The following is a 24,489-nucleotide window of genomic DNA, read 5'->3' on the forward strand; positions in this document are numbered from 1 at the left end:
CTCCCTCCCTCCCTTTCTCGCTCCCTTCTTCCCTTCTTCCTTTGGTCAGTCTCCTAGGCTGTGATAGAACCCAGATATCTCTTTGTAAGTTCTCAATCCCAACAATGTATCGATGTTAAGGGGTCACATTGAAGTTCCCAGTCCAGCTCTATGGGTCCTGTAGTGTGAGATGAACTCTTAATACATTTTGGTTCTTTTTGTCTTTATCTTTAGGTGTGAGAGGTGCTCCCTTCTGGTGTTTTGAAGAGATGAATTCCAGAGGTGATAGATTTGGCAACTGTGTTTCTCAACTTTGTAAATTTCAGTATGTGTTTAGAAAAATATACTTTTGTTTAGAATGTATATTCTCAAATACTGGAATATATTCTGTGTGAACCACAGTGGGGTATTTGCCAGGTTTCCTTTGTCACATGATCTCAACTGAATGTTGTTTTCTCTTGCACATTTGTTCAGTGCCTACAATGTTAAAGCTACCTTGGAAACAGTTTCCATAGTTATTGTGTTAGATAGTTCACATACATTTTTATTATAAACATGATATACCTCACAAAATATATAAATAAAAGTTATCCTGTTTTACTTATTAAAAAAACCTTACAATCAATGGTTATTAGTTCAAATTCCCATAGCTAGAACAAAGCATAAAAGATCTGTCATGATGATTAATTTTTTTACTTGTAAATTGCCCCATTCAAAAAAAAGATTCATAAGTTATGCTAATTTTAATGGAGGAAAAAATGATTCAACCTTGATTTAAATTAGGAAGACATTTTTAACTTAGATGTGTACTAAGTTAAAGAGGAGTGCATTTTATTCTCACAATGTGTAGGAAGCTAAAACAGAAATAAAAAGTTTAGAGAAGGCGGTCCTCATGTGGAGCCTTTAATTGCTGGTCTGTTATATCACTTACTTATTTAAATAAATTCTAAGCGACCTTTCCCCTTATGCTTCCAGAAATGTTCTGTGTGGGAAGTTAGTCTGTACATGGCCATTCAAGAAGTTAGTGAATCTTGCCAATATGTCTGCGGCTTATACACATGTACAAGATAACATATGTGTATCTCTGTATAAAGGCGGAAGGATACCTAAGCAGACAATGACGACATACAGCACTATTGAAGACAGAGATGAAACATTTGTAGAAGATGGTGTTATCTGTGGCCCTGATATGGTAACTTGAAATACTTTAAATTTATTTAAAATTATTTTGTGATAATAACTATCTCGACACTATATCAAGCAGTATATTTTTTATAATTTCTTCATTGTGGTAAAATGTTGAATAACAAAGATTCACATCTTAATAGATGAGTGTAATTTAGTGGTACCAAGCTCACCTCCAATGCTGAGCAACCACCACACCACTGTGCATCTCTATAGCCTTTTCATCTTGTAGAGCTGAAACTCTACCTATGGGACAACTCTTCCTTTCCCTCCATAATCTCTGGAACCCCATTTCTGTGCTCTGTGATCACTGTAGAAATGACACAAAAGTGGAAAAATTCAACATTTGTTGTTTGGTTTATTTCACTTAGGTGAGATCCTTAGGGACCATCCACACTGTAGAAGAAATTACAGCTTCTTTTTCAAGGCTGTGCACCATTTCACTGTTTGTATATATTGGGTATTGTTTATCGATTCTTTAGCTCATGGCTATTTTCATACTTCAGATACTGTAAATAATGCTGCAGGATCAAAAATGCTCCTGATCCTGCTTTTAGTTATTTTGAGTATATACTTAGAAGTAGAATTGCTGGTTTGTAAGGTAATACTGTTTTCAATGTTTTGAATAACTACTATATCATTGTTCATAATGGTTATAGCATTTTGTATTCCTGCCAACATTTTAAATAGTGTGTGTAATAATATTGGTTTTAGTTTGACAGAATCTAGCATCACCTCAAAAACAAGTTTTGGCATATTTGTAAGGAATCCCTTATTGGGTGATTGAGATAGGAAGACACAACCTGAATATGGGTGAGACCATTTCATAAGCTTGGGTTCCAGACCGAACCCTCCCATCCCTTCTTCTGCCTCTTGTTCCCTCTCTCTACCCCCCACCTTTCTCTCTTGAATATGGATGCAGTGTGGTCAGCTGCCTAGTGCTTCTGGGTCACCTCTGCCATGATGGACTGTATCCTATCAAACCGTAAAGAGTAAACCTTAGTCACAGCCAAAACAGTAAACAACACGGCTTCTGGTTCCTCCATGGCATCACCAGCCCTTCTTATTATTGACTTTTTGGTAGCAGGCATCCTCATGTATGTGAGATGCTGTCTTGGTTTGTGTTTGACAGGTGGTTGGTCTGGTGGGGCCTCTCTTCAGGGCTCACTGTACATTTGTGTATCTTACTTGGGGAAATATAATTTTAATTCATTGGCCCACTTTTAATGGTGGTGTTGTTGAACTTAGGAACTCTTTGTTTTGGATGCTGATACCTTGTGTAGGACATTATTTTCCAACACCCCCCCCCCTTTGTGTGTTGCCTGCTAGAGTATTGGTAGTGTGTTTAATGGACTTTTAATAAATGCATAAAGCAATTGATATAATGGTGCTGTTTGTATAAATGTTTTGCTAAACTTCCCCACTATTCATTCTCCCCCTACTACCAATGCCTTTTGCTGCTTCTTCTTCCCCAAATGATCACTTTGCATTGTTATCACTTTATTTCCACTACCTTCTCTCCCTCTAATGTTCCTTACCTTCCAACCACACACACACACACACACACACACACACACACACACACACACACACACGGACACACACACACACACACATAGACACACACACAGACACATACATATGCATATGTGTGTAAATTTAAATCTAGATTCTGAACATGAGAGCAATTGTATGATGTTACTTTTCTGGTTCATTTTCCTTAGCATGATGAGACTTTTAGTTCCTCCATTTTTCTGAAAACGTCACACACTGATTCTCCTTGATAATGGAATGAAATATTCTATTGTATACATGTACCACATTTTCTTCCATTCATCTGTGAATGGACCTATAGGTTTGGTTGATGTGGTGGTTTGAAAGTAATAGTCTCAGGCATCTGAATGCTTGGTCCCCAGTTACTGCTGATGTTTGGGGAGGCTGAGGAGGTGTGGCCTTACTGCAGGAAATATGGCATTGATGGTGGCCTTTGGGAGTTTAAAGACATGTCATTTTCAGGTTTGCTCTGTCTGTTTCCTGCTTGTGATATAAGATGTAGTCTTTCAGCTTCGTCAAGTCACCATGCCTGCCTACAGCCATGCTCCCTCACCATGATGGTGATAGACACTTATCTCCCTAGAATTGTGAGTCCAAAAAAAGAAAACCTCAAAAACCCCAAACACAACTTTCTTTTATAAATTGCCTTGGTTATGTTATTTTTTCCACAGCAGTAGAAAAGTAACTAATAGACAGTTCTCAACCTTGTGAAGACTGAAGCTACAAACAAAGACCTGCAGGCATCTCAACATTACAGTGACTTGGATTTCTTCAGGAATATACCTAGGGGTATTCTACTACTATAAATCTTTAAAGAACCATAAATGTATAAAGGACTCCAAAAGTTAAATAGCAAAACCCTAAATCATCAGAGCAATAAATGGGCTAATGAATTATATAGATGGCTCTCAAAAGAAGTAAAAATGACCAATAAATACTTGAAAGTCTTCAATTTATGTTTTAGTTGGGGTTTCTATTGCTATGATGAAGCACCATGACCACAGCAACTTAGAGCAGAAAGGGTTTACTTGGCTGATATATCACAGTCCATTGAGGGAAGCCAAAGGGGCAACTCCAATAGGACCGGAACCTGGAGGCAGGAGTTGATGCAGAGACCATGGAGGAGCACTTTTCCCATGGCTCCCCATTGCTGCTTTCCTGTAGAACACAGGACCCCAGTTCAGGGGTGCCTCCACCACAGTGGGCTGGGCCTTCCCACATCAATCACTAATTTAGAAAAAGCTGGATTTGGGCACAGCCTGATCTTATGCAGCTTTTTCTCAATTGGGGGTCTGACTTGTCTTAAGTGGTTTTTTTTTTTTTCTCTCCATTATGTCAAAGCACCTTGTAGTCTAGAAATAATTTATATTTGAATATGCTGAGAGCTGCTGTCTGGCTTTGTTTCAGCATTTTTTTTTTCCTTTTAAGCAGATGTTGGTCTGTATTTTGGCTTTGTCATCAGGCAAATGATGGCTTCACAAAATCAGTTAGAAAATGCTCTAACCTTTCCACTTGCAGTAAAAATTTGGAAGAGATCTGGTGGTGCTTCTTAACTGTTAGAATCCACTGTGAGGCCAGGGCAAGTAATCACGTTGTGTCTTCCTATCTCAATTTTCTTGGTAGAGATACAGTTGGCTACTGATTCAGAACCCTTACCGGTTCTATTTTGACCTGCTTGTGGGTGCCATGTATAGCTGTACTAGGCCCTTTTGCTCACTTGTGAGAATATTCCTGAGCAGGAAAACAGCTTCCAGGTAGAATTTTGTTGTTGTTGTTTTGTCTCCTGAGTTTAGCCAGTGATCAGCAATTTCACTTTAGCCTGAGGTGGGGAATCTCTTTCCATCTGGGAAGCAGTGATGAGGGGATCTGGAACAAAATGTGACCACAAAGGTCACCTCCAGGGACCTGGTCTTCAACAGGTCTCATCTTCTAGTCTCTACCAATGCTCAATAATGCCACCAAGTTATGAATCCATGAATAGGTTGATGTAATTCTCAGGACAAAGCTGCTGTGATTTAGTCGTTTCCTCAAAACTCTTCAGCCAGCTTCTTTAACCTTTCCCACAAGAGCTGTTGTGCATTGCTTAAGATACAGAATGTAACAACTCGTAACAGGTTTTGTGCTTCTAGGAACTCTTCATTCTAACTACATGGTCCACTTTGTTTGGCAAGCATTCTTATTTCTGTGCAATTGGCGGTGAAGTTCTGATTTTTTATTTCTGATTTTGCATACTTGAACCAAAACTTAGAAAACTATTACTTGCAACTGAAATCTTTGTCAAGCTTGCTCTCCTAAAGAGATTCAAGGTTTGGTTTTATCAGGTTCATCGTTTCTGTTCTCAATCTTGTTTCTCTGTGCTCTAGTTTTTGGTTCCATATTCCTACTAGTTGGAGGCTGGTTTGTTGTCACTTCTACACTTTGTTTAAAGTTATGAAGATCTGTAGTTTGAGTTCTCTTAAAGAAAACCCTTTCTAGCATAGCTCTCCCCATTGGCTCTTTTGTATTTTCCCCTTTATTGTGCTGATGTGGTATCAAAGTCATCTTTGAATTCCTGCTGTCAATCTTTGTATTAGTTACTTCTCCTAATGCTGTGACTGAGGCAAGTTTAAGGGAGGGTTTGTCCTACATATTCCAACATGGCAAGGAAGAGGCATGGTGACAGTTGGTCACATTGCATCTGCTGTCAGGGAACAGAGAGCAGTAGATATTGAATCTCATTTACTTTTTCCTTTGTCTTCAGTCTACTGCCACAGTAGGTGAGCCGTCTAACCTCAACCCCATGTAGAAACTCCTTCACAGGCAGGCCCGGAGACTTATCTCCCTGGTGACTTGAGATCTTATCAAGTTGGCAATCAAAATTAACTACTGAAAGCCCACCCCTTACCCACTCGACATCCAGCATATCCAGCTCATGACCACTTTAAAATGCAAAATTCTTTCAGTCCAGCTGCAAAGGTCTCTGTAGTCATTACAGTTCCAACACTGTTCAAGGGTAAAAGTCTCTCCTGAGGCAGACAGTCTCTTACCCATCATCTCAATAGCATCAAAAAAAGTCACATGCTTCCAACTTACAATGGCATAAAGATTCCATTCCAGATATGAGCTATAGGGGTATAGCAAGGTAAATTTTAAACCAAATTAAGAAAAAAAAACCCCAGCAAACACAAAATGTTGCCACACTGGGCATCTGGCACTCATGATGGGAACAAATGGGATCTAAAGGACTTTAGTACTCTAAATTCTCTGCCTCTGTTGCTTGTAGCATAGCCCCTCTCTGACCAGCTTTTCATCTGTGCCTGTAGCTTTTGTCAATGTTGGCGTCTCTTTTATCCTAGGGACTAATGGCAACTTAGACTTACCTTTTCAGCTTCATGCCTCCTTGTAATAAATCTGATCATACCCCCTATTGCCTAGCATAAGCCATTCTCTGTATCCATGGAGCACGTAGGTCTCTGACCCCCCAGTCTTGGTACTCATTACACTTGTGAAAACAGTACCATGTGGATGATGCCAGCAAAGTTTGCTGCTAGCTTGAGATGTAGCCTGACTTTCCTGGACCACAGATACATTGATTGCCCTATGTGTGCTGACCCTAGGGAAACACTGTCCTTCGGTGTTTTTGAGAAGAGAGCCCCTCTTCCACATCCTATGTTTAGGCTCTCTCCTTTTCAAATGAATTTGTATTTTCACAAGATGAAAATATTGAAAGGCTGTACCTTTCCCTCAGGAATCCTTTCCTGTGGTACCAGTTTAGAGCAGACTCCCTCAGTACTGCCTTTGTCTACAACATGAAACCCATATCTTCCCTGACAAACATCATGTTTCCCAACTCTGCTCTCTCTCTCTCTCTCTCTCTCTCTCTCTCTCTCTCTCTCTCTCTCTCTCACACACACACACACACACACACACACACACACACACACACCAGGGCATAGTAAACAGTAACTAGAACACAGCCTGAATGCCTTTACATGTTCCTTATGTCCTCGACCAAACAAATTAATTAGTACTATACAATTTAGCTTAATTTGAGATGTCAACAATGGACAAAATGCTGCTGGAATCTTGCCAGACTCTCACAGGCACGGCTTGTAGCCGAGTTCCTAGCAACAGTCCCTGCAGTTTTTTTTAAAACCAAATGACTCAGGTCCCCACTGCCTATGTTCCTTTCAGCATACTGAGTTTTTGAGTTCCTAGCACAATGACCATTTTGGCTTTGCCTATAACATTCCAGGAATTTTCTAGCTCCAAGCTCCATCTCCTCCCTGCAAGTCACTTCTAAAGACTTCCCAACAACTTTATGTCAGCAATGACTATACTTCTGATACCAGTATTATGTGCTAGTTAGTTTTGATAATAACTCATCAAATAGACCATTTATCTGTAAATGTTCACACACTTCAGGACACACAGCTTCCCTCCACTTGTGATCAAAACTGATACCATCTCCTACCAGTCCTTTATCTTGGCAAGAGGACTTCTTCCGGCAGAAGCCTTGAAAATAGGATGCAAAAGTCCTTGCATAGTTTGCAGTCTGTAGGTACAAAACTCATTTCAATATATAAATATTACCTTTTTCTTGGCCATAGTATCACAGGCTTGAATCACAATTACAGATAATATGAATTTTCATTTTCCTAAAAGTGTCTTGTGTTTTGTCCATGCTCTCAATTTCATGGTTTGACTGCTTTTATTTTTTATCTTTGCCTCACTTTGCTTTAGTTCTGTATGTCCACAGTGTGCAGAGAAATGCGGTTTTTGTCAGATTTTAAATCTTGCGATGCTACTAGAGACTGTAATGACCACGGGGTAAGTATTTATTTCGGCAACGTGGCTTTCGTAATCCAATAAGCAAAACATTAAATGTGACTCACTTACCATACTTACTATATTTATTATGTTACATATATCTATTATACCATATTTTACCATATATAATATATATAACATATCATATCTCATATAGTATAAGTGGAATATATTTTATTTATAGATGTATGTATAAATTTATAATTTATTTATATATTATATAGATGTATTATATTTATATTAATATTATTTATATTATGTTACATATAGATACTATCTATATTTACTATATTTATCATATTCATTATAATGTGTAATTCCATCTTTCTTTTCCTAAGGACCTTGCCAACTAGCCACAGAATATAGCTCTGAATGTGTAAAATGTTTGAATATGTGGAGTGGTGGAAGTACAGGGAGTGCATCCTCATGTAGCCATAGAACTGTGCAGCCCTCTGCTGATAGAGACAAGGCAGGAGGCAGTGAACCAATGTTGTTAGAAAGTTATTTCTGGGCTTACTAGAGTCTGGGATGCCTAGTGAAGCTAGCAAGTATGGCTATTAGTTGGCTGTTATTCGTAGCTGTGGTGCTTGGGTATGGTTGTGGGAAAGCTGAAAATAAATTAGAAAACACAAGCTGACTTGGCTGCAGGAGCTTAGATGTCCCCTCTGAAGTATGGGTAGTTAGGAGAGGAAGTTGGGTGGATTTGTTCATGTAAACTAAATTTCCTAGAGTGTAGTCCAGTGTGGTGCTCAATATTTTTTTTTGGATTTTTCCAGGTTTGCAACAATTATCACCATTGCCACTGTGATAAAGGATTCAATCCTCCTAACTGTGAAAAAATGAGCGGACAGTTTGGAAGCATTGATGATGGACACTCGTACCCTGTTCAAGGTTAGAGTTCTTAAAATCTTATTGACTAAATGTAATATGTAAGAGGATTAATCAAATGCTCATATCTACGTTATGTAGTAATTAATTTGGCAAATGGGGCTTTTCATGAGATTAAAAAAATTGGACCATACAGTTTCTTAGATTCTTTCCCTATCAGTACTGACATTGCATATGAAGGTAAAAGCATGCCTAGTGTCAGCAAGTTTTATGTGATTTTGAGACTTAAATGCAAAAAAATTCTCTTAAGTGATGAGCAACCCATTGTTGTTTTTACTGAAGATATTTCTATACCATGAAGTAAACAGTAGTAAGCTCCATGGAAATAGTTTGCTCACTTGATGTCCTTAAGGGCACAATGCCTTTACTCTTGGGACTTTTTATTTGTTATTGTTCTCCTTTTCCATGTCATAGAACCAGGGATTCAGGCTGACCTATGACAGGGCAGAGCTTGGGAGGACACTTTGAGAGAAACACACTTGAGTATGAAATGGCAGATCCAAATCTCCTCTCCAGAGCCACGCTGTCAGTGAGATTAACGGACAAGTTGCCAGCATAACATTTACAGGAAGGCATTTGCTTCTTTGTAAAACAGAACTTATTAACTTCTACTGGACAGGAAACTTGCTTTTGAATCCTGTGACTACTGGGACTCCTGCATTCAGCCTCATTTAACCTTATCTCCCAAGGTCCCAGCTCCCAAACACCATTACATCAGCTGCTGAGGCTCAAAATCTGGACTTCAGAGCAGGCAGCATCACCTAGAACATTATAAAACCATAAGTCTAAAAATTCATGTTCTTCCAGTCTGTAAATACATTCATTCTATCTTTGCTGTTCAAATCTCCACCATTTCCAGCATCAATTCTAAGTCCAAATTTGCCTATGAATGTTGCCTAAATTGGATATGGTGTACATTGAAATTATGATTCATTTAGCGGCAATGTTCCTCAGGGGCTGTTGTCCCGTGAAACCAAAGCTAAATCCTAAAGAACAGTGATGAACTGGAGTGGGATTGAAATTCCAAAGTGAAGAACCTGGAAAAGAAGGAAAGGCAGGGGTTTGGAGCAAGCCTGAAACTTGCAAGCCAACTTCCACTGGAACTCATACTTGAAAATAACTATTTGTCTTGATAATCTTGGCAATTCCACCAGCAATCATTTATGGCAACTGAGGCATTTTTGTAGCCTGCCCCTGTTAACTACTCCTGTCTTTACTCTTAACCTTCTCTAAGTCTTCATCCATAAACTTAAGTATTCATTAGAACAGCAACCCTTTCTAAGTACAAAACCTAATAATTGTCAGGCATCTTTGGATAACAGAATGAGCAGTTAACACACAAAGATACAATGATGGATATCCCACCCTTGATATATGTGAAACTAGTTCACACTCTCATGTGGATGGCAAAGTCCCTTATATTGGTAGGGTGGGTTGATAAACTAGAAAGGAAATCAGCATGTACTGAAAGACTGAAATAATTAATAGGTTATATATAGATATGTATGTGTACACACACATAACAGTAAATGAAGAAGAGGGCATGGATTTGAAAGAAAGCATGGAGGACAGGGAGGGCTTGAAGGAAGGAAACGGAAGAGGAAATGGTGTAACTATACTTAAAAGGGAAAAATAATTTTAAAAGGAACTAACACTTTAATTATATACATTGATTCAATTTTATAGTTTTTTTAACAATTATACTCTAGTATATTTGAATGAAGTATTTAATGTTGGGGAATAAGTTGAGTAATGATATCTTTTCCATTTTCCATTTGGTTAATAAAATTTCAGACGCAATTTAAAACTGGTGTTTTCCATTCTAGGTAAAAGCTATAAGCGGCAGCAAAGTAATGGTATTTTTTCAAAACAGCAGCTTCAGCTCATTTTCTATATATCTATACCCGCAGTTATCATTATTACAGCTATATTTATAAAGCAAAGTAAACTGAGACAGCTATGTGACAGAGAAGGAAGTGAAAGCAACAGGTATATATTAGATATGCACATATATGTACTATTATTATATAAATGGGCTGGTTTTATTTAAAATAAAATTATAGGTAAGGCAATACAAAGAGAGGCACAGACACACCTTGTAAACTGGGTTGATTTCCATGTGTCTTCCCGTCACTAAAATCTCAGTTTTCCATCAGCATCAAGAAGAGACTACTGCTGTAGGCAGCTAGACTGCCTGGTCAGCACCGCAGGGTTCCTCCAGTCTCTGTCTTCCAGGTTGGAATTACAAGCCCATGCCACAATACTCATGGTAAGAAAAATGGTTGCCATGAAACCCATACAAACCTGAGTTTTGGTGCTTAGTCTCCATGTACAAACCTGACTCTGTGTGTCCCCCCACCCCTACACACTCCCCAAAAGGTGTAGCATGGGTAGAAAAGACATCACACACACACATGTACTCATACATGAACAGGGACACACACACATGACATGTTGTCTTTCACAAACATTTCAGAAATGCTTGCTATCTGTTGTGCAATTTGGGAGTTGATTGAAACACACATTTATCCACATAAACATTGTTGGCATCTAAAGTAAAGTGATTTAACATAAATTTTTAAATTCGAAATAATGCTTAAATGCACACATATAACAAAAATTCTCAAAATTGTTTAATATTTATTATAGGACTGTTTGAGAGTTTCTGAAATTCAAACTTATCTTGGCAGATTCACAAAAATATCAAAGCTTTATTTATGGGCTAGTATGCTTTCACTAATTTGATTTTTTTCACATTGCTAATGATTTTGCCTTAATCATGATCAGGGAGATCATAGGGTTACCTATTTCTCCCTGAATGTGGAGATGTGGCTTAATAGTGTAAATACTTGAACTAGTTAAAGTGAGAAGAATCATGTGGAGATAGCACCTTTTCACACTGGGAAATGACATTTCATGTATGTGAATCATGCTGTTTCCTTGGACAATTATCTCTGTATTTGATGTCTGAGATTCAGTTTTCTCCAGTTTAAAATGGACTTTATCAATTCTACAGATCCATGACAGAAGACAGTGGGACTCTCAGCAAGTTGACCACCAGTAAAGGAAGGTAAGTGTGGAGAGATACGTTTATCACTGTAGTGATTAGCTTTTAGGTCTGCCAAAAGTGGCTAGTTTATAGGCCACACATTCCTTTATTATAGTCTTTACAGTTGTCATCATAGACTGTCTTACCATAGTAAGCAATGAAATGCGGTTGCCTGCTATCCTGCTCTCTCCCATTGATTTGTCCAGAAGATTGATGCCTTTGTGCTAGCATACATGAGACTACCAACTGTGGGTGGAGGAAAGAATTTATTAGGAGAGGGAAGGAGGATTGGATTTTGTCAAAGGCTTTTTCAGCATCTAGTGAGATGATCATGTGGTTTTTTTTCCTCAGTCTGTTTGTATGGTGGATTACATTGATGGATTTTCGTATGTTGAACCATCCCTGCATCCCTGGGATGAAGCCTACTTGATCAGGATGGATGGTTTCTCTGATGTGTTCTTGCATTCGATTTGCCAATATTTTATTGAGAATTTTTGCATCAATGTTCATGAGGGATATTGGTCTGTAGTTCTCTTTCTTAGTTGTGTCTTTGTGTGGTTTGGATATCAAGGGTATTGTGGTCTCATAAAAAGAGTTTGGTAATGACCCTTCTGCTTCTATTGTGTGGAATACTTTGAGGAGAATTGGTATTAGCTGTACTTTGAATTTCTGGTAGAATTCTGCACTGAAGCCATCTGGCCCTGGGCTTTTTTTGGTTGGGAGACTTCTAATGACTGCTTCAATTTCATTAGAGATTATAGGTCCATTTAAGTTGCTTATCTGTTCTTGATTTAACTTTGGAAAGTGAAATCTGTCCAGAAAATTGTCCATTTCCTTTAGATTTTCAAATTTTGAGGAATATAGGTTTTCAAAGTATGACCCGATGATTCTCTGGATTTCCTCTGTATCTGTTGTTATGACCACCTTTTCATTCCTGATTTTATTAATTTGCATGTTCACTTTATTTTGTTTGGTAATTTTGGATAAAAGTTTGTCTATCTTGTTGATTTTCTCGAAGAACCAACTTTTTGTTATATTGATTCTTTGTATTGTTCTCCTAGTTTCCATTTTATTGATTTCAGCCCTCATTATTTCCTGGTTCTGCTCCTCCGGAGTGTATTGGCTTCTTTGTTTTCTAAAGCTTTCAGTTGTGCTGTTAATTCTCTAGTGTGATTATTCTCCTGTTTCATCATGTGGGCATTTAGCGCTATGAACTTGCCTCTTAGCACTGCTTTCAGAGTATCCCATAGGTTTGGACATGTTGTGTCCGCATTCTCATTGAATTCTAGGAAATCTTTAATTTCTTTTTTTATTTCTTCCTGGAGCCATAAATTGTGCAATTGGGTGTTACTTAATTTCCATGAGTTTGTAGTTTTTCTGTAGTTCTTGTTGTTGTTGAATTCTAATTTTAAAGCATGGTGGTCTGATAAGACACAGGGGGTTATTTCAATTTTTTTTGTACTTGTTGAGGTTTGCTATGTTGCCAAGTATGTGGTCGATTTTAGAGAAGGTTCCATGTGGTGCTGAGAAGAAGGTAAATTGTTTTGTATTTGGGTGGAATGTTCTATAGATATCTGTTAAGTCCAATTGCACCATAACTTCTATTAGTTCTTTTGTTTCTTTGTTAAGTTTCTGTCTGGTGTTCCTGTCCAGTGGTGAGAGTGGGGTGTTGAAATCTCCCACTATAAGTGTGTGCGGTTTTATGTGTGATTTGAGTTTTAGTAAAGTTTCTTTTACAAACTTGGATGCCTTTGTATTTGGGGCATAAATGTTCAGAATTGAGACTTCATCCTGATGGATTTCTCCTGTGATGAGTAGGAAATGACCTTCTTCATCTCTTTTGACTGATTTTAGTTTAAAGTCCAATTTATTGGATATTAAGATTGCTACCCCCGGTTGTTTCTTGGGTCCATTTGATTGGAAGATATTTCCCCAACCTTTAATTCTTAGGTACCATCTGTCTTTGAGGTTGAGGTGAGTTTCTTGTATGCAACAGAAGGAAGGATTCTGTCTTCTTATCCATTGTGCTAATCTATGTCTTTTTATAGGGGAGTTAAGACCATTAATGTTGATGGATATTAATGACCATTGATTATTGTTCATTCTTGTTTGTTTTTGATTTGGTGATGGTGGCAAGATTATGTGTGGGATTCTATCCTTTTTTTCTTTTGACTGTTGGTAAATTGGGATTATCTATTGCCAATGTTTTTCTGGTTGTAGTTAACTTCCCTGGGTTGCAGTTGACCTTCCAGTACTTTCTGTAGGGCTGGATTGGTGGATATGTATTGTTTGAATCTGGTTTTGTCATGGAATATCTCGTTTTCTCCATCTATAATGATTGAAAACTTTGCTGGGTATAGTAGTCTGGGCTGGCATCCATGGTCTCTTAGTGTAGGTAGAATATCACTGAGTATCAGGCGAAAACCTGGAGAGAGATATATTTTATGTGACACATTTTTGGGGGTCGGGGAGACATGAATACATGTGTGCTCACCCCACTTACGGGACCAATGACAGACCAAAGTAATGATACTACTGAGGTGTGACTTGATGAGTTGTTTATTGGAGATTTACAGGAATATGGATGAAAAGTTTAGTCACAGGATAAGACATGACTCAGACAGCTAGCTAGTTGTATTGCCAATTGCTTATCCCAACATTGGTGATGACTAATGAAAGTTGGAATCTCTCTATGATGACTTGCAGGCAGCTCCTTAAGTTAGGTAGTCTCTCTCCTTAGCAATCCTTACTGCAAATATAACCTTGGTGGTAGGGGTGGTCAGGTAAGTTTTAGGGACTTCCTGAGACTTATAAGTTGTTTACTTCCTGAATCTTAATTCTTAATCTTTACAATTTCTTGAGTTATAACAAACTTCCATCTAGGAAGAATGTTTAATTCAGATGAAATTGCTACATAAAGCATGTGCATTTATTGCAAACCCTAACAACACAGAAAAAGATAAGCTAATTGTACTCAAAGACACTGAATGGAAAGAAGAGTAGAAACAAATCCATACAGGAAAAATAACTGAAGGAGTAAGCAAAGACAAAAGATGATTCTTTGAAATTTCATAAAATTTACACAAATTATTACATAAATCAAAAGAGAAAGGCTATGAAGTATTATTGTAAAATGGCATTATTTTTATTTTCTGGGCATTAGAAGAATGTAAAGTCATGAAATTAAAATATTTAGATGAAATATATGCCATTCCCCAAAATATGTCTGTGTCTAGCCTCTCCAGATGCAATAGTGAAAACAATTAACCAATTATCGTATATCTACTCAAAATAGGAAATGTACAGTTTAAACTCTCTCTTTGTCATCTATGGTGGCACACACCTACAATTCCAGCCCTTGGGAGGATTGGACAATAGGATCATCATGGCTCCCAATCGCTGGGATTACAGGTGTAAACTATTGCTTTTGGCTCTATTGAAATTTTTGCATCAATTTTCATTAGAGATAGCATCTATAGAGTTTACTCTTTGTGCTACTTTTGTCTAACTTAGGCATCCTGATGAATTTTTTTGTTAACTTGACACAATCTAGACTCACCTGCAGAGGGAGTCACAAGGATTATATAGTTCAGGTTGGCCCATGGGCATGTCTGGGGAGGATTATCTTGATTATGTTCACTGAGGTGGGAAGACATACCCACTGTGTGTGGGGGGGTATCATTCCCCATCAGGAAAAAAAGAGCCAAGAAAAAGGGTGCATACATTCACTCTCTCTCTGTTCTTGGCTGTGGATATGACTAAATCTGCTTCAAGATTCTGCTGCTTTGACTTCCCCCTATTGATGGACTATAACCTAGAACTGAGTGGTAAGGATTTCTTCCCTGAAAATGCAAATCAAAACCACTCTGAGATTCCATCTTACACCTGTCAGAATGGCTAAAATCAAAAACACCAATGACAGCTTATGCTGGAGAGGATGTGGAGAAAGGGGAACACTCCTCTTCCATTGCTGGTGGGAGCACAAACTTGAACAGCCACTGTGGAAATCGGGATGGCCATTTCTCAGAAAATTAGGGATCAACCTACCTCAAGACCCTGCAATACCACTGTTGGGTATAACTGGAGGAGGCACATTCACACAACAAGGACATTTGCTCAACTATATTAATAGCAACATTATTTATAATAGTCAGGTCTTGGAAACCTTAACTGAAGAGTGGATAAAAAAATGTAGTATATTTACACAATTGGAGTACTACTCAGCGGTAAGAAACAATGCCATCCTAAAATTCGCAGGCAAATGGGCAGAACTAGGAAAAAACCCCAAAAGCTCCTAAGTGCAGTAACTCAAAAACAGAAAGAGAAATATAGGATGTACTCACTTATAACTGGATACCAGACATAAAGCAAAAGATAACTATCCATAATCCCAGAGAAGATAGAACCCTCTTCCAGAAACAAATGGAAGCAGATGCAGAATTCCACAACTAACCAGTGGGCCTAGCTCCTGGAGTACTATCAAAGTGAGGGAGGGACAAAAATATAAACAAAGTAGTCAAGAGCATGATGGGGAAGCCCACAGAATCAGCTGGCCCAAGCTTGTGAGAGATCACTGACTCAGGTCTGACAAATGGGGAATCTGAATAAGACCAAAGTAGACTCCCTTAATATAGGTGACAGTGGTATGACTGGGACAATATATGGGGCCACTGGCAGGGGGTCCACGACCTAACACTAATGCACAAACTGACTTAGTGGAGCCCATTCTATATGGAGAGATACAATGCCCAACGTAGACACAGGTGTGTAGAGGTGGAGAGCTGCCTTGGTCCTGCCTCAATTAGATGATCGTACAGACTTAATAGACTTCCTATGCGAGGAGGCCTTACCCTCTCCATGGAACAGATGGGAGGAGTGGGTAGTGGGAGGGAAGAAAGGGAGTGAAACTGGGATTGGAATGTACAAAGTAAATTAATAAAAATAATAAAAGAGGAAGAAAAACAGATTTCTATCCTGAGTTGCTTTTGTCATGGTATTTTATTATAGCAACTAGAAAAGAAACTAAGAGAGGAACCAAGATGATGGTGGCCTTGTCAAATGTGCCTTGCTCTCTCTCTTATGATTCTTTGTGGTTAAATAAAGTGTTAATTATTCATGGCTTTTCTTTCCTTCTTTAAAAGTCAGGTTTTCATGTATCCCAGGCTAGCTTCAAAGTAGCTACTTAGCCCTTTGGGCCCAACCTTAACTCTACTGCCTCCTCTCACAAGTGTCTAGTTTTTACCAGTTTCTTTATCCATTTATCTGTCATTGGGCATCTAGGGTGGTTTCATGACTTGACTTGGTGAATAGCACCTATACTTATGATTTCACTTGCATCTCCTGTCCTTTATTCTTAGTCTTGATAGTTTAAAAAGTGTTGTGAATAAAGAACCAATTCTTTGCTTTGTTGTCCTTGCTGTTCTGTGTTTGATTCAGTCTAATGTGTCTACTGTGATATTTATCAGTTCATTTTATCCTATTCTCTGTATGTTCTCTTTTCCTTAATGCATAATCTCAGACTTTATTTGATATCCTTCTTTGTTATTCAAGCGTTTAGTGTTGCAAACTTCTCTCTTAAAACTGTCGTTGGACATCTGATGAAGTATGAACATAAAATGTCTCCTTCTCTCCATGCATTAAAGGCTTCCTTTCCAGAATCTGGGATTTGATTGGATCTTAAGAACCCTGTCCTTATCGATGGAGTTACTCCCTGGTGCATGCATAATATTAGAACATGGAGATCATGTAAAATGGAAGGTGTGGTCAGCTAGAGTAGGGATGTCACTGCACACCCTCTTGGAGGTGGTATCTTGCCCTGGTGCTTGCTTGTCCTATTTCCTTCCTTTTCCATGGCTCTTGCAGTCCTGTGCCAAGGTCTGCATGTCTGGTGGGATGATCATACCCTAAGAATTAAAAGTGCTGACAACAAAACAAGTAGTCAGAACAACATTAAATTAAAAATCTTCAGTGTGTAAAGGGGAATAAGAGTGAAAAGACATTGAAAAACAATTTGAGACTAAGTACCAGAATAAGTTATTCATTTCAAAAATAGAAACCAACTCAATACCCTCAATAAGTAATGCTACTGCTAATGATGATAATAACTTGATTGTCAAAGCAAGTGAATTACTTAAATAGAATTTTCACTAAAACCTCAAGTAGCTCTCCCAAACAACCAAAACCAAGCATTGCTTCCAACTTGATAGCTAATTCTTTAACGATCAAGTAAAACGATGAGGACTGAAGCCTTCAACACATCTTCAGCCAAAGAATACATGCAGATGGCCAGCAGGTGTATGAAAAGATGCTCAGTAGCAAAATCATCAGAAACATGTTCGTCATGCAAGATAACCACATCTGTTTGGAAAGCTCTCATCAATTAAATGAACTCAAATTTAGGATGTTGTGGCGATTTCTGGGAGAGGAGCAAATGGGAGCATTATTAATCATGGAAATAAAGCCTTAAACATTCAAGATTAACAAATTCTAGAGTCATGCACAGCAAGCCTCATGATAAACAATACTGTATACTGCACTTAAACATTCCTCAAGACGTTGGAGCCCATGCCAAGAGCTTTATCACATTCAAATAACAATTTTGTAGCTCTAGCTGGTCATAGATTCATGATAACTCCATCTCAGCCTTGTAGGTGCTAGGATTACAGGTTCTTGATAGCATGCCAGTAATACAGCCTCAAAACAAAAAAATGTGCTTGCTTTCATTATTTTAAAAAAAGATATGAATTATGAAAGGAATCTCCTCTGTCCAGTGTTTAGTTGGCAAAGGTTTCCTACCCTTCTGTAGGCTGTCTTGATTAGATTAACTATTTCCTCTGCTGTACAGAAACTTTTAATTTTTTGAAGCCCCATTTGTGCATTGTTGGGTTTATTTCCTGAGTGCATATAGTTCTGTTGAGGTAATCCTCACCAATGTCTACATCTTGAATTTGTTTCTCTACCTGGGCAAGATGAGAGGTAAGGAACTGATCAAATTCTGCTTGATATAAATATCCAGCTTGACCAGCACTATTTATTGACAATAAATTCTGGCATAGATATTGGGAAGGGAAAGCACTTATCCACTGTTGTTGAGAGAGTGAAATGTGTGTAGAGAAATCTTTTCTCCTTTTTATATTGTTTGAGAATTTCATACATGCATATAGTGTGTTTTATCAAATTTACCACCCCCTAATTAGTTTCCTATCTAGCCAACACATTTCCCCCCCCCCAACTTCATGTTCTCTTTTAAAATCCCAAGATTTTACCTATATGTACAAGGGTGTAATCTCTCAGGAGATGCATCTGTCAAGAAAACCTGCCTCTCTGTTATCTGGAAGTCATTAATTGCCTGTAGCTCTATATCGACTATGCTGGATTTTGACTGCTTCATCTTGTATAGGTCTTGTGTGTACAGCCACAGCCTCTGTAGGCTAATGTCTTTAATGACCCAATTAATGTCATAATCTCTGGTAAATATTGTTTTGCAGCAGATGCTAAGTACCTCATTCTTAAAATATTTGTTTCTTCTTCCAAAATTATCCCTGAACCTTGAGGAGAGGGAATGTGATACAGATGTCCTATTGTGAAATCCTCCACGTACTTTTATTTTCTGAGTATTGACAGCTTGTGGGTTTCTGGGTTAATCATCATCTACTGCAAAAGGAAGGTTCTCTGATGAGGGTTGAGAGATGCAACTCTTGGGGAGCAATTTATTACCATGTCTACTAGGCAGAATGATAGTAATGGGTTCTCTTTGATGGCCTAGGAATTAACCATTGATGATTTTTTTTTTTTTTGGCCAGTTAATGGTACTAGGCATGAGTTCCATCTTGTGGAGCAGACTTTAAATCCAATAAGTAAGTGGTTGATAAAATTGATGGCGCCATTTCACCAGTGGGCATATTTTACCAGGCCTGTTGTTATTGTAGCTCTTGGGGACCATAGCTCGGTAAGATTGTTGAATACTTCTGTTCCCTGGCAATGTAAATCGTACCTTCCAGCACTATGAGCACTAGTCACTAGGGATGAAGCTATCAGGTCAGTACCAGTTTCATTTCTTCATGTCCTCTGTAGAGTCTTCAAGCAACAAAGTCTTACCATCAAGTTCTGGAGGGTAACCAAGACCAACAACAGTAGCCTGTAGTGTTTGGGAGGGTCTGTGGGACTCCACCTGCCAACAGTTCAAAAAGAGATAACCCATACCTGACATTTTTTTTTTGTTGGTAACTTTTGGTGTCTTGGAGTGGTGGTGTCACTCTTGTTATAAGGCAGCTTCATTTAAAATCATTACGTGTGTGTGTGTGTGTGTGTGTGTGTGTGTGTGTGTTTACAAAGTTGTTTAATGTTAGTTATCCCTCTCCACTTCCCTCATCTGCACTGCTCTCTCATTCCCCACCCCCATATCTCTTCTGTTCCATTATTCCCTTCCCTTTTTCATACCACCTACATTCTATCCTCTCTTCCTTGAATCCTCTTCCATTCCCTTGTCCTATTGCTATCTTCTTGATTTTTATGGGAACTCCAATTTAAACACACATAGCAAATTTTCAAATCTATCATCTGTCTATTAAGAGAGAAGACAGGATGGTTGTCTTTCTGGTTCTGTGTTATCTAACTCAGAGTGATTATTTCACACTCCATTTCCATTGCATATATGTACCATATTTTCATTATCTATTCATCAGCCAGTTCTATTTCATGACCATTATGAATAATCAGTAATGAACACAGATGAGCTGTCACCTTTTTAGTGTTCTTTGGAAATATGGTCAGGAGGGGTGTAGCTGGATTATATAGTAGACACATTATTTAGCTCTGTGAGGGAACATACAGACTGATTTCCATAATGGCTACACACATTTCACTCTCTCAACAACAGTGGATAAGTGCTTTCCCTTCCCAATATCTATGCCAGAGTTTATTGTCAGTGGGGAGTGAGTGTGAGTGTGTGTGTGTGTGTGTGTGTGTGTGTGTGTGTGTGTGTGTGTGTGTATGTTAATCTTAGTCACTTTGACTGGGCAAGATGTAATCTCACAGTAGTTTAATTTGCATTTCCCTGATGGCTAAGGATGTTGAAAATTTTAAATTGCATTGCTCAGCAACTTATATTTCTTCTTTTGAGAAATCTCTTTGGTTCCATGTCTCTATCTTTAATTGGGTTTTCTTGGTGTCTAAAACATGTCCTTTCCTATGTCTATAAACTGAGGCATATTCTCTACTTTCTCCTTACCAGAGGCTATAGATGACACCAAGGAAACATTGTCTTCCAGACACAACAGAACTGACACACAGATAAACTCACATAGACTATGGCAGCATGCACAGTACCTGCCCAGTTCACCAGACTAGGTTCCAGTGCTGAACAAGAAGCTATCTCCAACTAACAACCACTCACAAAGGAACACTTAAGTTTCTCTAAGGGAGTCTCACTGGATTACATCTAACTGAGTTGTTGGCCAACGGGCTCCATGGAAACTCCCAAACAACTCAGGCTATTTGTAATGCTATTGGTTAATTTCCATAAACTGATGTAAGTTTCTAGCACTGAAGGCAACACTTGGATATCTCATTGAACACAGAAAAGTTTAGCTGGTGCATAATTAGAGCCTTCATCCCTACTGACTAGTGTTCATGGTACTGGAAGTTTCTTGCATACTACCAGAGGAGAAAGGTAGCCAACATAGCTACAAACCCTGCCATCTGTGACAGTGACCAGCCAGAATGGTATTCTGGTGTAATCATGGCAGAAACATTGTGGGAGAAACCAACCACTATCTGATTAGATTTAATGCCCACTCCACAAGATGGAGCCTATGACTGACACTGCTCAGGTGGCCCAAAACCTGAAACTAGTCAGTCTGTGGGCCTAGAGGAAAACTAACCACTACTTCTTCTACTAAAGGAACACAACATAAATTGACTTCTAATGACATTCTGTTTGTTAAACTCCTATATCAGCCTCTCACTCAGTTACCATCAGAGAAGCTTCCTCTTTCAGAAGATGGCAACTCACACAGAGACCCACAACTGGAAAATATTCAGAGAGTGGGAGACTTTGGGGCACTCAATCTTCAATGGGATGTCTTCGTCAAACCCCCTCCCTTCAAGGGTCAGGGAACTATGGGGTAGAGGAAGTAGAAACATTACAAGACTCAGAGGAGATGGATGATACCAAGGAAACAGTCTCTTCTAGACACAACAGGACTGACAACACACCTGAACTCCCAAAGACTGTCATGTACAAATCTGAACAGGTTCAAGACAGATGAGAGTCCAGTCTTGAGAAGGGAAGACACACAAGGTTCTGTCATACCTAAGCAAGAAGCTATCTCCAATTGATAACTGTTTGCAAAGGAAAAAATAGTTCCTTCAATGGGTTCTCTTGGGTATATAACCACACTCAAGTGCTAATAAGCTGATGACCAGCAGCAGATGACCAGGACAAAACCAACTCAGTGGTACTTTTTGGAGTTTTTCTGTGTTGTAGGATGTTTATGAATTATGAACCCTGAGATTGTGTTACTTATTAGAAAAACCCGACTCTAGCTGTGGTGTGGCCCAGCCCTAGTACACACCTTTAATACAAGAGTTTACTGTAAGCAGGATTAAATAAAATCAACCATGGGTCAAGAGGTGGAGCAAGCAACTAGTTGACAGGAAGTAACCATAGAGAGCAATAGGGAGTTGGGAAGAAGGATAGAGAGACACACAAGTATGATACAGGGGATTTTAGTTTGGTGGTCTTTTTTGGTTTGGGGTGGTGGAAGAGAAGCTCTGTTTCCTGGGATGCTGGTGAAGGAGGAAGGTCAGCTGGCTGCTTTCTCCGACTCTCTGAGCTAGCAGGTTTTCAGCCCAGCATCTGGCTCCTGGGTCTCTATTGGTAAGATAAAAGGATAGAGACTTAGTTAAAACATTTGTCTCCCTATGTGGAGGCAACTGCCGCAATGTGGCAGCTGAATGTGGAGGCGTCCCTGGCTGCAGCTTCAGCCGATAGGTGGTGACTTGGAGACATAGTCACCAGCTGAAGCCAGCAATAGGATTAGGTTGCATTCACTGTGCCACAGATATAAAAACAACCATATGTCTTTTGGGGGGGCATTTTTGTTTTTACTTTACTTGTTGGTCACTTATATACTGTGGTTTCCAATTTCGTGTTTTTTTTATTGTTTTGTGTGTGTTGTGATTTTTCTTTTTCTTTTTTTAAATCTCTCTCTCTCCCCCCCCTCTCTGCCTAAATAGAGAGGGAAAGAAGTGGTCTGGCAGGAGATGGGAGAGGGGAAATTATGATCAGTATATATTATGTAAATTTTTATTAAGAAACCAAATGAGCCGGGCGTTGGTGGCGCACGCCTTTAATCCCAATACATGGGAGGCAGAGGCAGACAGATCTCTGTGATTTCGAGGCCAGCCTGGTCTCCAGAGTGAGTGCCAGGATAGGCTCAAAAGCTACACAGAGAAACCCTGTCTCGAAAAACAACAACAACAACAACAACAACAACAACAACAAAAAACAAAACCAAATGAGATCATGGACCTTGTGTTTAGTTGATCTGTGTAATAAAGGAGATATTTCAGTACAATAAAAAAGGTATGATGGTTTCAGCATGTTTTTGAAAAGATAATTGTATAGGAAAGTTTTTAGTTTTTAGCATTACCTCAAACACACATAAACATGCACACACAGAGATCACAGCCTGCAAAATCTCCACCAGATGCTCTCTAGATATAAATGTAAAAAGTAGGGAAGAAGATATCTAGAATAAAACATGGGAGATGTCTTCATTACAAGTAGAAAGATGCAAAATGTGTTAACCATAAAGGAAGCTCTGTGGCTTAGTGAAAACCAAAAATTCCCTGCCATTGAAGAACATCATTAAGACCACAAAAAGCCAGAAATGGGGTTAGAATTTGTGTTAACAAATCCAGCCAAACCTTAGCATTAACACCTTGAAGTAAAGTGATGTGCACTAACCAGGGGAGTCTTAGTATTAACACTGGGTGGAAACTGTGTGTGGTATACAGGTATGCAAAATAAAATTACTACTACTAGCCTGGCTCATCAGTCATTAAAAGCATATCTTTCTACATCTGGATATCTACACATGTATGTGGACACATGCACATGTATGTATGGTGGTATTTAATCTAATGTCAAATAAAACCCACACATAATTACTATTTTTTCTTTTAATTAAATTTGTTTGCATCTGAGAATAGAAATACTGACTCAACTCCTGTGACTGAACATGTAGTATGTTTTCAGAAGTTATTTTTATTACACAGTTAAGTACATTTCCCATTGAGGGACCAGTATTTTTTTCTTAAATTAATCTTTTACTAATCTCTCTTCCTCAATTATGTGTCTTTAAAATCATTTGAGCTAGAAATAGGTGAACTGCAAAAGAAACTGAGCAACACTGGCTCACTGTTTGTGATCTGGCTTCTCCCACAGCACCAGTTTCTCCCAACCTCACAGTGCTGCCACCTAGAAAGAGAACACTCTGGAATAACCATGAGAAATTGGGCTTTTAATCAAGAAGAAGGAAAAACAAAAACAAAAAGCAATCTCCTACTTCTGCAGTGATCATTGAGGACTTGAAACTATGAAACAATAAATCACCTGTGCCTGAATGGATGAGCCTATGTCTGGTGTCTTCTCTGTATTTTCACTTGCATTTCTGTTTTATCTGCCTCTGCTTATGTCTATAGAAATGGTGAATCCAAACTGTGTAGACATGCTTATGTCTATAGAAATGGTGAATCCAAACTGACCTTCATGAAGTTTTCAGGAGACCGCACTGCACCCTAACTGCCCAAGGGCCCAGGGTCTCCCACTCCCATTTTCTCACTAGATAGGATGGCCTGCCTGTCTCTTCCTTTCTGTCTCCTTCTAACCTCCCCATGTCAAACATTATTCACATGAGAACAAATCCATTTCCTGTTTGGCCATTGCTTCTCTTCTTCCATAAACACTAAGATATGCCAAGCTATCTGTTCAAAGGAACTGGAGAGATGGCTCAGTAGTT

General features: G+C 38.8%; 1 protein-coding gene across 1 annotated transcript in view; it reads left to right on the top strand.

Annotated features, from left to right (window-relative positions):
* LOC100755245 (disintegrin and metalloproteinase domain-containing protein 5) overlaps window positions 1–24,272 on the top strand; it is a 55,933-nt gene extending 31,661 nt beyond the window's left edge. The window contains exons 15-21 of the mRNA XM_027395395.1: window positions 214–304; window positions 955–1,171; window positions 7,441–7,527; window positions 8,304–8,418; window positions 10,242–10,404; window positions 11,432–11,485; window positions 24,173–24,272. Coding sequence (XP_027251196.1) covers window positions 214–304; window positions 955–1,171; window positions 7,441–7,527; window positions 8,304–8,418; window positions 10,242–10,404; window positions 11,432–11,485; window positions 24,173–24,272 — 827 coding nt within the window. The remainder of the gene's footprint in view (window positions 1–213; window positions 305–954; window positions 1,172–7,440; window positions 7,528–8,303; window positions 8,419–10,241; window positions 10,405–11,431; window positions 11,486–24,172) is intronic.
* Window positions 24,273–24,489: the final 217 nt, after the last annotated feature.

Source organism: Cricetulus griseus (genome assembly GCF_003668045.3).
Source record: "Cricetulus griseus strain 17A/GY chromosome 1 unlocalized genomic scaffold, alternate assembly CriGri-PICRH-1.0 chr1_1, whole genome shotgun sequence".
NCBI lineage: Eukaryota > Metazoa > Chordata > Mammalia > Rodentia > Cricetidae > Cricetulus > Cricetulus griseus.